This window comes from Notamacropus eugenii, chromosome 3 (assembly GCF_028372415.1).
Source record: "Notamacropus eugenii isolate mMacEug1 chromosome 3, mMacEug1.pri_v2, whole genome shotgun sequence".
Classification (NCBI taxonomy): domain Eukaryota; kingdom Metazoa; phylum Chordata; class Mammalia; order Diprotodontia; family Macropodidae; genus Notamacropus; species Notamacropus eugenii.
The window spans coordinates 216,438,291-216,450,635 of NC_092874.1; the positions used below are offsets into that span (position 1 = coordinate 216,438,291).

At 38.1% G+C, this 12,345-nt stretch overlaps 1 protein-coding gene across 7 annotated transcripts in view; it reads left to right on the top strand.

Annotated features, from left to right (window-relative positions):
- ERGIC2 (ERGIC and golgi 2) overlaps nt 1–12,345 on the top strand; it is a 74,025-nt gene that overhangs the window by 41,922 nt on the left and 19,758 nt on the right. For all 7 annotated transcript variants that reach the window (XM_072654430.1, XM_072654423.1, XM_072654429.1 and 4 more), the window contains 2 exons: nt 8,370–8,410; nt 11,407–11,508. In XM_072654430.1, coding sequence (XP_072510531.1) covers nt 8,370–8,410; nt 11,407–11,508 — 143 coding nt within the window. The remainder of the gene's footprint in view (nt 1–8,369; nt 8,411–11,406; nt 11,509–12,345) is intronic.

Here is a 12,345-nt window from a genome sequence, read left to right on the forward strand (position 1 = left end):
TGGATGCTGACTAAAGTCCCTTGATATTTAAATAGTTTCTGGCTGCTGGCAGTATTTTCTCCTTGACCTGATAATTCTGGAATTTATCAACAACATTGCTTGGTGTTTTCAGTTTCGGATCTCTTTAGGGAAGTGATAGCGGATTCTTTTGATGACTATTTTGCCCTCTGGATCTAGGACCTTTGGGCAGTGTTCCTTGATGATTTCTGGGACGATATTGTTTAGGCTCCTGTTTTCATCATGGCTTGCCGGTAGACCAATAATTCTTAGATTTTCTCTACTGGATCTGCTTTCTACTTTTTAAAACATTCTTCTCCTCATTGGCTTTTTGGACTCTTGCCGTTTGAGTTAGTCTATTTTTAAGGGTGTTATTTCTTCAGCATTTTTTTGGGTCTCCTTTAGCAAGCTGTTAATTCGTTTTTCATGATTTTCTTGCATCTCTCTATTTCTCTTCCCAGTTTTTCCTCCACCTCTCTTCTTGATTTTCAAAATCCTTTTTGAGCTCTTCAATGGCCTGAGACCATTGCATATTTATTTTGGAGGTTTTGGATGCAGAAGCCTTCACTTTTATGTCTTCCTCTAATGGTAAGCATTGTTCTTCCTCATCTGAAAGGATGGAAGAAAATACCTGTTCACCAAGAAAATAACCTTCTGTAGTCTTTTTTTTCTCCCTTTTTTGTGCTTTTTTTCTAGCCAGTTACTTTTGAGTCCTTTGTCAAGAGGAAGGTATACCCTAGGGACCTGTAAGTTCTCAGTTACTCCAAGGTGGCACAATCAAGGGAGAGGAGTGCCTGTGCACTGCTCTGTGAGCAACCAAAAACTTTTCTGCCCAGGATCTGTGAGTAGGGTTCCCTCTCCACAACCACCTCCAGCTCCACCACAGCAGCACTGCTCCTTACCCCAGGGCTGCCACTCAGGGCTGAGATCCAGATCAACTGCTCATTTCCCTCAGGGTCTTTAGGCAGAGGGCTCCAAAAATGGATGCTGGCCTGCCACTGCAGTTGCTGCTGCAGGCGGGGCCATTGCATGTTCTCTTTTTACCCAGGTGAAAGAACTTTCTCACTGACCTTTGAAACTGTCTTTGGTGTTTGTGGGTTGAGCAGTGTGGGAACTGCAGCTGCTGCCCAGAATTCTGCCCCCTGAGACCTGCTGCAGTCCTGTCCCTGTCGCACTGTGGGGCCCACACTGGGCTGCACCCTGCTCTAAGCCCAGCGCGATAGGCCTTTCCTGTCAGCCTTCCAGGCTGTATTGGGCTGGAAATCTCTTTCAGTCTGTTGTTTTGTGGCTTTTGCTGCTCTAGAATTTGTTTAGAGTCATTTTTTACAGGTATTTTATGGTCTCTGGGGGAGAGCTTTTACAGGTCTGTGCTTCTACTCTGCCATCTTGGTTCTGCCCCTTCCTGGATCTGCTTTGTAGCTCAGTTGTTTTGCTAATGAGATACTTTTATGTTTTTTTCCATTTTTTCATTCTTTAGATTTTGTTTGACTGCTTCTTGATGCCTCATAGGGTCATTACCTTCTGCTTGCCCAATTCTGATTTGTAATGAATTGTTCTCTTCAGTTGACTTTTGTACCTCCTTTTCCATGTGTCTAATTGTTCCTTTTAAGGAGTAATTTTCTCCAGTTAGGTTTTGTACCTTCTTATCCATTTGGCCAATTTGACTTTTTAAGGACTTGATTGTATTTTTAAAATCACTGGTCAGTTTTTCTTCTATTTCTCTAATTTGGCTTTTAAAATCCTTCTTTAGCTCTTCCAAGGATGCTATTTGGGCTTGAAACCAGTTCATAATCCCTTGTGAGGTTTCATATAGGTGTGTAGTGTCAATGGTGATTCCCTACTCTTCCTTTTCTGCCCCAACCTTTCTGCTAATCTCTAGTCTCGTATCTTCAAGGACCTTTCAGACATATCAAACTCATATGTCCACTAGACATAGGAAACTCAAAATATTCAAAGCTGAACTCATTATCTTTCCCCCTAGACCCTCCCCATCACATACCTCCCCTAAGACCACAGAAGACAATACCACCCTCCCAATCCCTCAGGCTCATGACCTAAGAGTCAGCCTGGACTTCTTACTATGTCTGAACCCCATACACAAGCTGTTGCCAAGGCCTGTCAGTTTCACCTTTACACCATCTCTCCCACATGTGCCCTTCTCTTCTCTGACACTGTCATTCCCCTGGTGCAGACTCTCACACCCAGGACGATTAACAATAGTCTTCTAGAGGTGGTTAGGGCATTCCTATCTGCTTCAATCCATCTTCCATTCAGCCTCTAAAATGATTTTTCTAAAGCATAAGTCTGATCGTATCACCGCTGTCCTTATTCAATAAACTCCAGTGGTTTCCTATTGCTGCCAGAGTCCAACACAAAATGCCAGGTCATAAACTGGCCCCTTCTGCCCTTTCTAGTTTTCTCCCACCTTAGTCCCCATCAAGTGTTCTTTCAACAGGTGACACTGACCTCCTGCCATTTCCACAAACAAGATCCTCCATCTCTCAACTCTGGGCATTCATTCGCTCTGGCTGTCTCCCATGCCTGAAAATCTCTTGCTCCTCCACTCTGACTACTGACTTCTCTGGCTTTCTTTAAGTCTCAGCTACAATTCCACTTTTTACAGGAAACCTTCCCCAACCCCTCTTGATTCCAGTGCCTTCCCTCTGTCAACTGCCTTGTATATAGCTTGCTTTGTGGATATTTATTTGCATATTGTCTCCCTCATTAGATTCATTCATTGAATGAATATTTATTAAGCGCATCTACATGCAGGTGACTGTGCTATGTGTTGTCAGCCCACAGATACCTTGGATTGTCTTTTGCCTCTTCTTGTATCCCTAGCGCTTACCACAGTGACTGGCATACAGCACAAAGGTGGAATGCTGGATAGATTGACCTTCCAACTCAGCCCCATGCCCACCTTTGAAGGCTAAACTCTTTGTAAAGGCCTTAATTCTGTGTTGTCTGACTTCTAACCTCTTCATTCAACTGAAACTACTCTTTCCAAAATCACCAGTGATCTCTTAACTGTCAAATCTTTTCTCAGTCTTAATCCTTATTGACATCTCTGCAGCGTTTGTCAGTCATCCATGTCTTTTTGATACTGTCTTCTCTCAAGTTTTCATTACACTGTTTGATTATATTTCTTCTCATTCTCCTTTTCTGGATCTTCAGATGAAGATTGTTGTACTCAATAATTGTATGTGTTCCCAGGGTTCTGTCTTGGGCCTTTTTCTCTTTACCTTTTATAATATCTCTCAGTGATCTCATGCGTTCCATTGAAATCAGTTGTCTTCTCTATGCAGATGATTCTCAACTTTATCTAGCCCTAACTTCTCTCCTGATTTCCAATCTGACATCTCTATCTCCCTGTTGGATATTTTGATCTAACTGTCCAAGGACAACATAAATGCAGCATGTCTGGAATTGAATTCATATTTCCTCCACAAACCCTCCCTTCTTCCTAACTTTTCTATAATTGAGAATTTTCACTATCTTCTCAGTCACTCATAGTCAACCTAGGTGTCATCTTCAACTTTTCACTCTCTCTAATTGCTCATCCTCTCATTTCATCACTTTCCAAATCTTATTGATTTTACCTTCATGATATTTCCTCTATATACTTCCTTCTTTTCTCTGACACTGCTGCCACCCTGGTGCAGGCCCTCATCATCTCTAACCTGGACTATCACAGTAACCTCTTAAAGCCTTCCCCACTCCAAACCATCTTCTACTTTGCTATCAAAGGCATCTTCCTACAGGACCATGTTACACCCTTATTTAATTTATTCTAATGACTACCCATTACCTTCAGGATTAAATGTAAAACTCTGTTTGGTTTTTAAAACCCTCTTCCTATCTTTACATGTCTAATTTCCCTCCATATGCTGTGTGATCCTTTGACACTGACCTCAGACAAGATACTTTGTCTCCCAACTGTCTATTTTTATGAGTTGTCCCTTGTGCCTGAAATTCTCTTCCCTCCTCATCTTTGCCCACTGGCTTCACTTGCTTCCTTCATATTTCTTACTCCATCTTCTGCAAAAAAAGCCTTTCTTAGTGCCTTCCCCCTGAGATTATCTCCAGTTTATCCTGTATACATCAGTTGGGTCTCCCTTTAGGAAGGAGATTTTTATTCTTTCCTAATTAATTTTCTATACTACATCCCACAAATGCTGTTCCAAAATTTCTCTTCTTTACTCAAACTTCATAACACTTCCTAATTGCCCATCCTCTCAGTTGAAGTTAGAAAATATAAATTTATAGTGGACCGAGTCATCTGTGAGTGACTTCTTCCAAAATGTTAAATTGTACTGTACCCAGTCAACTGTGACTTCTTTCATGTTGTTCCTTGACATGTGACTAGGAACAGAGAATGTGGATAGTGGAAGTAATCCCGGGTTGCATAATTTAGCAAGCCATGTCCAAAGGGAGTAAGGATTTTGAAAGTAGAAAACAGTGTGACTTGAACTAATTGTAGGGTTGAGTTTAGGAACAGAGTTTTTTCTGTTGGAAACAGTGGAGTCAGAGCAGAGGTGATGACTGACAGAGTACTTAGGGGTGGTATGGTTGAAGAATTTGGCTTAGGCAATAAGTTTAGGGAGTGAGAAGTCAGAGGGAGAGATTGAAACATAGGTGGCTATGATTCGATAAAGGAATTACAGGGTTTCACCCCTCTCTGAACTTCCCCATTACTGTTACAGGCTCCACCATCCTTCCCTTTATCCAGGTCACATCCTTGATTCCTCACTCTCCCTCACTCCCCATATTCAGATTAGTTACCAAGTCTTGTAGTTTCTACCTCTACAGCATCTTTTTCATAGAACTTTTTTTCTCAACTCATGCAGCTACCAGCAGAGTTCAGACCCTGATCATCTTTCTCCTGAATTATTGCAGTAGCCTTCTAATATGTGTTCCTATCTCAAGTCTTTTCCTATTCTTTTCCATCTTTCACTTAGGATAGGCCTCAGGGTGAGGGGTGATCCTTGTAGGCTTTTGATCTCTTACTATTGAGCCTCTGGTAGCTCTGAGAGACTCTGGCTTTGTAAGAGGTCAGTTTTTAGTAGGGGCATCTAGGTGGCGCAGTGGATACTGCTATGTAGAGCTGAAATCAGGAGGACCTGAGTTCAAATCCAGCCTTGGACACTTAGTAGCTGTGTGATCCTGGGTAAGTTACTTAACCCTGTTCGCCTCAGTTCTCTTCATTTGCAAAATGAGTTAGAGAAGGAAATACCAAACCACTCCAGTATCTTTGCTAAGAAAATCCCAAATGGGGTTATGAAGAGTCAAACATAAGTGAAAAATGACTGAACAACAGCAAACCTTTTAGTAACTTATGTTTGAATTACTGGTGGAACCGCTGGATGTTGGTGATGTAGATGTGGAGTTCAGAGGCTTATCAGCAAAGAAGTATAGTGTTTGAAACTGTGTTAGGGAATGAGATAGCCAGGTGGGAGAGGATAGAGATAAATGAAGGAAAGGCCCAAGACAGACCTCTGAAAAATTCTCACCCTCCTTAAGAGTTTGGGAAAAGGATAAGGAAACAATGAAGGAATTATTAGAGAGTTTAAAGCTGATGAAAACTGAAAGGTCATTGGGTGTACCATTTAGAAAACTTTTAGTCTTTAGAAGAGGAGTTTAGACTGATGTAGAGAATTGAGGAGAGAAAGATAGTGAACATTCAGAGACATTGGGAATGGGTAACTTTAAAATTTAGCAGTGAAGGATAGAAGAGACCTGGGACAGTAACTCAGTGGGGAGTCAAAAAGGGCAATGGCAGGCATTTTTATAAGTGGGGAAATCTGACCATGTTTATAGGTATAGATGGGAAGGAGTCAGTGGAGACAGAGAGACTGAAAGGAATAATTATTTGGAATAAGGTCTTAGAAGAAGGAAGAAGGAATAGGATCAAGGGTGTAGCTAGAGGGATTAATCTTAGTGAGTAGGAGATAACTCCTCTTCTGTGAACAGAGAAAAGTTGAGGTTGATGGTCAGAAGTTTTGAAGATTGACATGAAGTTGCTATGGGATGCCATGTCAGTTCCAATCTTCTTAGCAAATTAGGAGGCTGAATCATCTGTGGAAATTGTGGTGATGGAGATGGACATTTTTGCTTAGAGCAAAGAATGTTTCAAATAGATACTATGGGATAAGAGGCAGTTGCTCTTATCAAAGAAAAAGTATTAATACAGTAGCCTGTGGTATAGTCCCAAGTTTACCAGAAATATTTGTTAATTTATCATGTAATGGAAGCATTTTTCTGACTTAGAAAAATAACTGGCTGAACTCCTTTCTACACTTGGACGGACATCTTTCCACATAAATCATCTTGAAGTCCCTTTATAAGATTATGATGAGGAAGTATTACAGTATGATAAAACCTAACATTTTGCTTCATCAAACAGAATAGTAGTCGTTTAATCTTTTGGGATGCCCTTGGGAAATAATTTTCCAAAAAAGCCCCCCCAAAAACCAAAAACACTCAGCCCCTCTGTGACCTTTTCCTCAAGACCTCTCTTTCCCTCCAATTCCCTCTTATTCCTCCTCCCTCCCACCCCCTTTCTCCAAGCTGATCACAGGGAACCAGAAGGAGTTAGAGACTTTTCAGACTTCTCTTAGGTGGATCATTACTTCAGGACACTGGGAAAGCAGCTACTACTCTTAGGTAGATCAGATCAATCAAAGGTCCATTGTCTTCTTACTTGACTGTTTACTACTTTAATTACTTCCAAGGAAGGAGTCCTTCCTGGGCTGATCTAAGAGGGGGAACAGTTTGGGAATTTATAGTTAGGAAAAAGACTGAGAAGAGTTTCTCTTTAAGATTAGTTTTAAAGGCTTCAGACTAAAATAATTAGAAAATACTTTAATTAGTATTTCTAAAAGGTAAGGATGGTGACTTCGGTATGCTTCCACAGTAGTTAGACAACACAAGGTTACATACGAGAAACATTACTAGCCAGTATATGATTAGATGCTGACTGGGTGGTACAAATATGTCCTGAAGTGATCTGATAGACTTTTTGGAGGACTTTTTCTGAGTCTTGAAGGGATAGATACTCTGTGACTATGGAAAAGAAAAATGCAGATAATCATTCCTCATAGGGAAGTTATCAAAAAGTATAGAAATGAAATGCTTGTATATAGATAATATTAAGTAGATTAGTCTTTTGTGGGAAGTGATGTAGAGCAGTAGTGGAAGATAAGCTTAGGAAAATAGGTTGGTAAAATGGAGTATGTAATGTGGAATTGACACATTATGTTACATCTGATAAGCACTTTCAGACAATTAAATTATGTCCATAAACAATAAGATCCTCTTGAAAATGTGTTTTCTTTTGTTCCTCAAGTGACCATCGTTTTTACTTTGAATTGATGGAGAAAAGTAACCTTGCTGATTTATAAATCTGAGAATTATGGTCCTGTACTTAAGTTTCTATACTTTTTACACTGGTGAGATGCAAGGCCAGACCACACTCTTCTCTTCCTTTCCAATAAAACTTTAACCTCACTTTAGTACTTTTGACTTTTGTACTTAAGCAAAAATTCTGATGTATTTTTGTTTTTCTGAAGATTAACAGTGTTTTATATTATTTTAATCCATGTAAAACACCCTTTTGATTAATATTGTAGTTTCATTTAGTTTTATTTCCCAAAAAGCAGTATGTCATTTACTTTATTAATGTAAATTTTTATTCAAAACAAAGAGAAGCAGATTTAGACTAGTGGATTGAGGTGAGAGCCTGATTTGGTAGAACTAGAAATGACAAGTGGATTCTCTGTGACTTTCAGCAAATTATTGCCAATCTCAGTTCCCTCCTTATCTTTCCTACTGCTCCCCACTCCCCTCCCAAAAAAGATACTGACTCTTTTGATCATATGACCATAGAGTTGCAGTTGGAAGGGGCCTCAGAGTTTATCTAATTCAGTTCTCTCATTTTGCAAAAGGGGCATTACAGATGAGGAAAGGGAGGCCCAGGAAGGTTAAGTGCTTTGCCCACACAAATAGCAAGCTAGAGAGAAGTCAAATTCTGGTCCTTTGACTCTAGAACCAGTGTATTCCGCTGTATTATACTGTCTTTTCATATGACACTTTCAAGGTTTACAACATGCTTTATGAGCATTATCTCATTTGATCTTCACAACAGGCTCAAGAGGAAGGTGCATTCATTTCTATTCGTGCGTTCACTTGTTTATTTATTTGTTTATTTATTTAAAAGAGCAGTGAATGAGGGGGATTTGTCTGGGAATGACTAATATAAAAACAAAAGGTATAAATAAAACTTTTTAAAAAGCATTTTATCTATCCATAATAATTTTTCTTTTGTGAAAACCAAAGATTTTGACTTTGCTGTTGATTATTTTCCTTTATTACAGGTAATATTTGATCTCTCACCCCAACAAAGAGAGTGGCAGAGGTAATAAGTAATTAAAGTATTATTCCTCTTGATTGACTTGTAAGGGTATTATTATTATTATTTTGTTTATTATAAACTTCCTACCACCAGTCTTTTGTATAAGAGGTTATGTTTGTTATAGAATGTTACTTGTGATTTCAAGTTTCCTCATTCCTAACTTTTTTAACTCTGTAGAAATTTTATACTCCAGCATTTTAATGCAATTAAAGCTCATTGGGTGTTGATTAGCCCTTTTAAAGCTAGGAGTAGAAGGCCATCAAAAGACTGAGTGTATTCTAGATTAGCTTGAAGTATTTGGAAATTGGTATTTCTGGTTCAGCTGAAATTGCCTGATATTCGGAATTCACAAGAGAAAGTGGAAATTTCTCCCCACCTCCCTTTGTTTTAAGAATGACAGATCTTTTACATCATACCTTATATATTCTATCTGAACACAGTTTGCACATAACATTGTAGGCACATATATTTGGAGCTAGAAAGAGACCAAGCCCTGTTATTTTTACACATGAGGAAACTAGGTCCGGAGCAGTTAAGTGACTTTTCTAATAACCCAAATTTCCAAGCCGCAGAGCTAGCATTCAAACTTATTCTTTAATTATAAGTCTAGCATGTTAGCAAGATACCTTTTAGTATTCTGGAGGTAGATTTGGCATCATGTTGATGTCATCAAATAAGATAACCAGGTAGTTTTTTACTTGACTTCTGCTTAATGCCAAGAGCAGTCTGGAGGTGGAGATCTTTCTTTAAGAAGTTTTCAGATACCCTAAAGCTAGGATGAAGACCCTTAGGTCAGATCCCAAATTTGGTCCAGCTTTTTAGAAAATTCTGGCAAGGGGGAGGGACTATATACTTGGAGCGGAAATTCCAAAGTACTTCTGGAATGAACAGCAACATCTCAAGGCATCTTCTTGGTTGTTAATAAAAACACCTGAACATATTCATGTCTATGTGAGAGATGCCAAAATAAAATATACTGATTTTTTTATACTGCTATCTTATTTTTCCATAATGTTCAAATGCCTTAATCTCTCTTTACAACTCTATGAAAGAACTGCCAGTTTTTAGAGTTTTTTTCTAGGCCTTTTCTTATTTCTAAAGTTTTAGTATAGGCTGAAATAATTATAAAATATAAAAATAATTTATCTCATTTTAAATACACTTGCTTTGCCATGACTGCAAACATCTGGTGAAAAACTGGCTGGTTTATATTTTTATTTTTTTCAATCTCATTCTTACCTGCTTGAACACCTGGAAAAAATATTATTGCATGTTCTAGGGTGAAGAAATGAGAGGTATGGAAGATTCAAATTTATTTTTGCAATTTTTTTAAAGGATTTTATATTTACCTTTTTAAAGAATAAAATTATCCAGGCTTGTTTTTAAAAGAAATACTTGTGGAGTTAGGCAAAAATTGGGTTACTAATGGATACCCAAAGGTACAAAATTATAGGAAATAGGGGTGGAATAGACATAAAAGATGTATAGGTATTCCTAAAGTAAACTTGACCTTTTCAGAAGTGCAGGAATATTCCATTCTTACCTTGGTTACTGTATCAAAGATGGCTTAAATTCACATGCCTCATAAAGAAATAGGAATGTTAATATTGACATACCTTAAGTTATCTCAACATGGGAGCCTCTGTGCATAGTCTTGTTAAAAGTAGTCTTTTTGATGCAGCTTCTATGCTTTGTGCTACAAAATCTATTGTGTATTTTTGAAATAGGGCAGGTGGGGGGCGGAGTGGATAGAGTGTGGGTTCGGGAGGACGTATCTTCCTGTGTTCAAATCTTGCCTCAGATACTTAGTAGCTGTGTGAGCCTGGGCAAGACACTTAACTCTGTTTGCCTCAGTTTCCTCATCTGTAAAATGAGCTGGAGAAGGAAATGGAAAATTACTCCAGTGTCTTTGCTAGGAATGTCCCCAAATGTGGTCATGAAGAGTAAGACATGACTGGAACAACTGAACCAAAAAATTGTCACTTTTGTTTTCTAGAATCCTGGATCTTGGACTTTAACCTAAATATACAGTAGCATTTTGTTCCTTTTAAATATTTTTGTTATAAAATAGTTGTCAACTTTGTGCATGTGAGATGCTTTTTAATGGCATGGTGACCAGGACTGGGGTGGTAACTGCCTTCACCAACTTCATTGTCTGCTGTTCCCTTTCTTGGCTATCTTTGGATCCTGCATTGACAGAATTGCAAAACTTGGGGAGTATTTCCCCTTTAGCATAGTGAACTTCAGGATTCCTACATTTGTATTTTCAAGTGACTGCTACCACCAATCTGTCACACCTTACTTTCTGTTTTTTTCAAGAAAATAAATGAAGACATGGTGTCTTTTTCAAAATAGTTTCAGAGATTGATGTACAGTTTTGCTGTGCATGCCAGCTGTTACTTTATGAACAGATTTAATGAAGATTATATTTTTGGTTCCTCCTATAAAGTCCTCCTTTGTTGCTATGCTGTCCTATTAAAATGACCATGGGTTCTTAATGGTAACAATAATAATAATAATAATAATTTATAGCACTTTAAGGTTTGCACAACACTTCACCTATGTTTTAATTTAATCCTCACAAAAAACCCTGTGAAGTACATGGTATTATTATTCCTGTTTTACAGAAGAGAAAACAGAGACTTGAGAGAGGTAAAAGACTTGCCCAGGGTCATACAACTAGTAAAGTGCCTGAGGCAGGATTCAAGCTCTGATCTTCATGACTAGCTGCTATGTCAATGGAATACAATATCCAGGTTTAAAAAATTGACATAATTATATATGATACATCTTTTATCTAAGATGAACCTGGATAAATTTGAGTGTCTGAGAGGCCTATCACTTGGTGCCATCATCACAGATAATGAAATTTTTTAGCGGGATTGCAGTTTGTGCATCTTGGTGAGGTCACAGATGATCTCTGAAGTATTCAAGTAGAATTTTGCTTATGTTTTTATACCTTATTAACTTTCTAATTTTTTTTTTGTTGTTACTTTTAGAATGTTACAGACAATTCAGAGTAGGTTGCAAGAGGAACATTCACTACAAGACGTGATATTCAAAAGTGCTTTTAAAAGTGCCTCAACAGCACTACCCCCAAGGTGAGATGACTATTCATTATATCTTATTTTCCATTTTCATGAATTTATTGTTAGAGAGTTTTAGTAAAGGGAGTGAATATTGTTTTCAGTTTTCTTTCATGTGTAACTAAGGCTATAGAAATGAAAATAATTTTGTATTATGATGACATTGTTTAGTTTTGAACTGATGGGAATGTTTAGCATTGACCAAGAATTTTGCAAACCCATTTTCTCATTATAATTTTACAAATATGGTGTAGTTTTATTTACTTTTTTTATTTTTGTGATGGGGGAGCAATCTATAAAATTCTTGAATAAAATTCTCTGTTTGTAAGATTTTAAAACAAAATAGAAGCATTATTTGTTATATAATTGTCCTGAATTATTTCAAGAATTTTTTTTGCTTGGACTAAATAAGTAAGTCTACAAAATATTTTGGATTTCATAGGGAGATAGTTATAGAATTGTGGAGAATCCTCGTCCTAATCCCTCATCTTAAACAGGAGGAATGAATCTGAGGCCCAGAAGTGTAAATGACTTACTCACCAAGGGCACTGTTGTGTCAGTGAATCGTTGAGCTGGGAGTTGAATTTAGGTTTCTCTGATTCCAAACGCTCATACACCTCAGGGGCCTTTGAGGGTTTTGCTGTAATAGCATAGTATGGTCAGGTACATAAATGGAGGTGTGATCTATCAGGTGTTTTTTTTTAACACACTAGAGGCCTTCCTGTGGTGATATACTAATTTATGGTTACGGGTACAGAGGTGCAGTATATAAGCAATGTGATCCAGGGGTAGAGTGCTGTGTTTGGAGTCAGGAATATCTGGATCTAGATCCCATTTCACCCACTCTCTGAG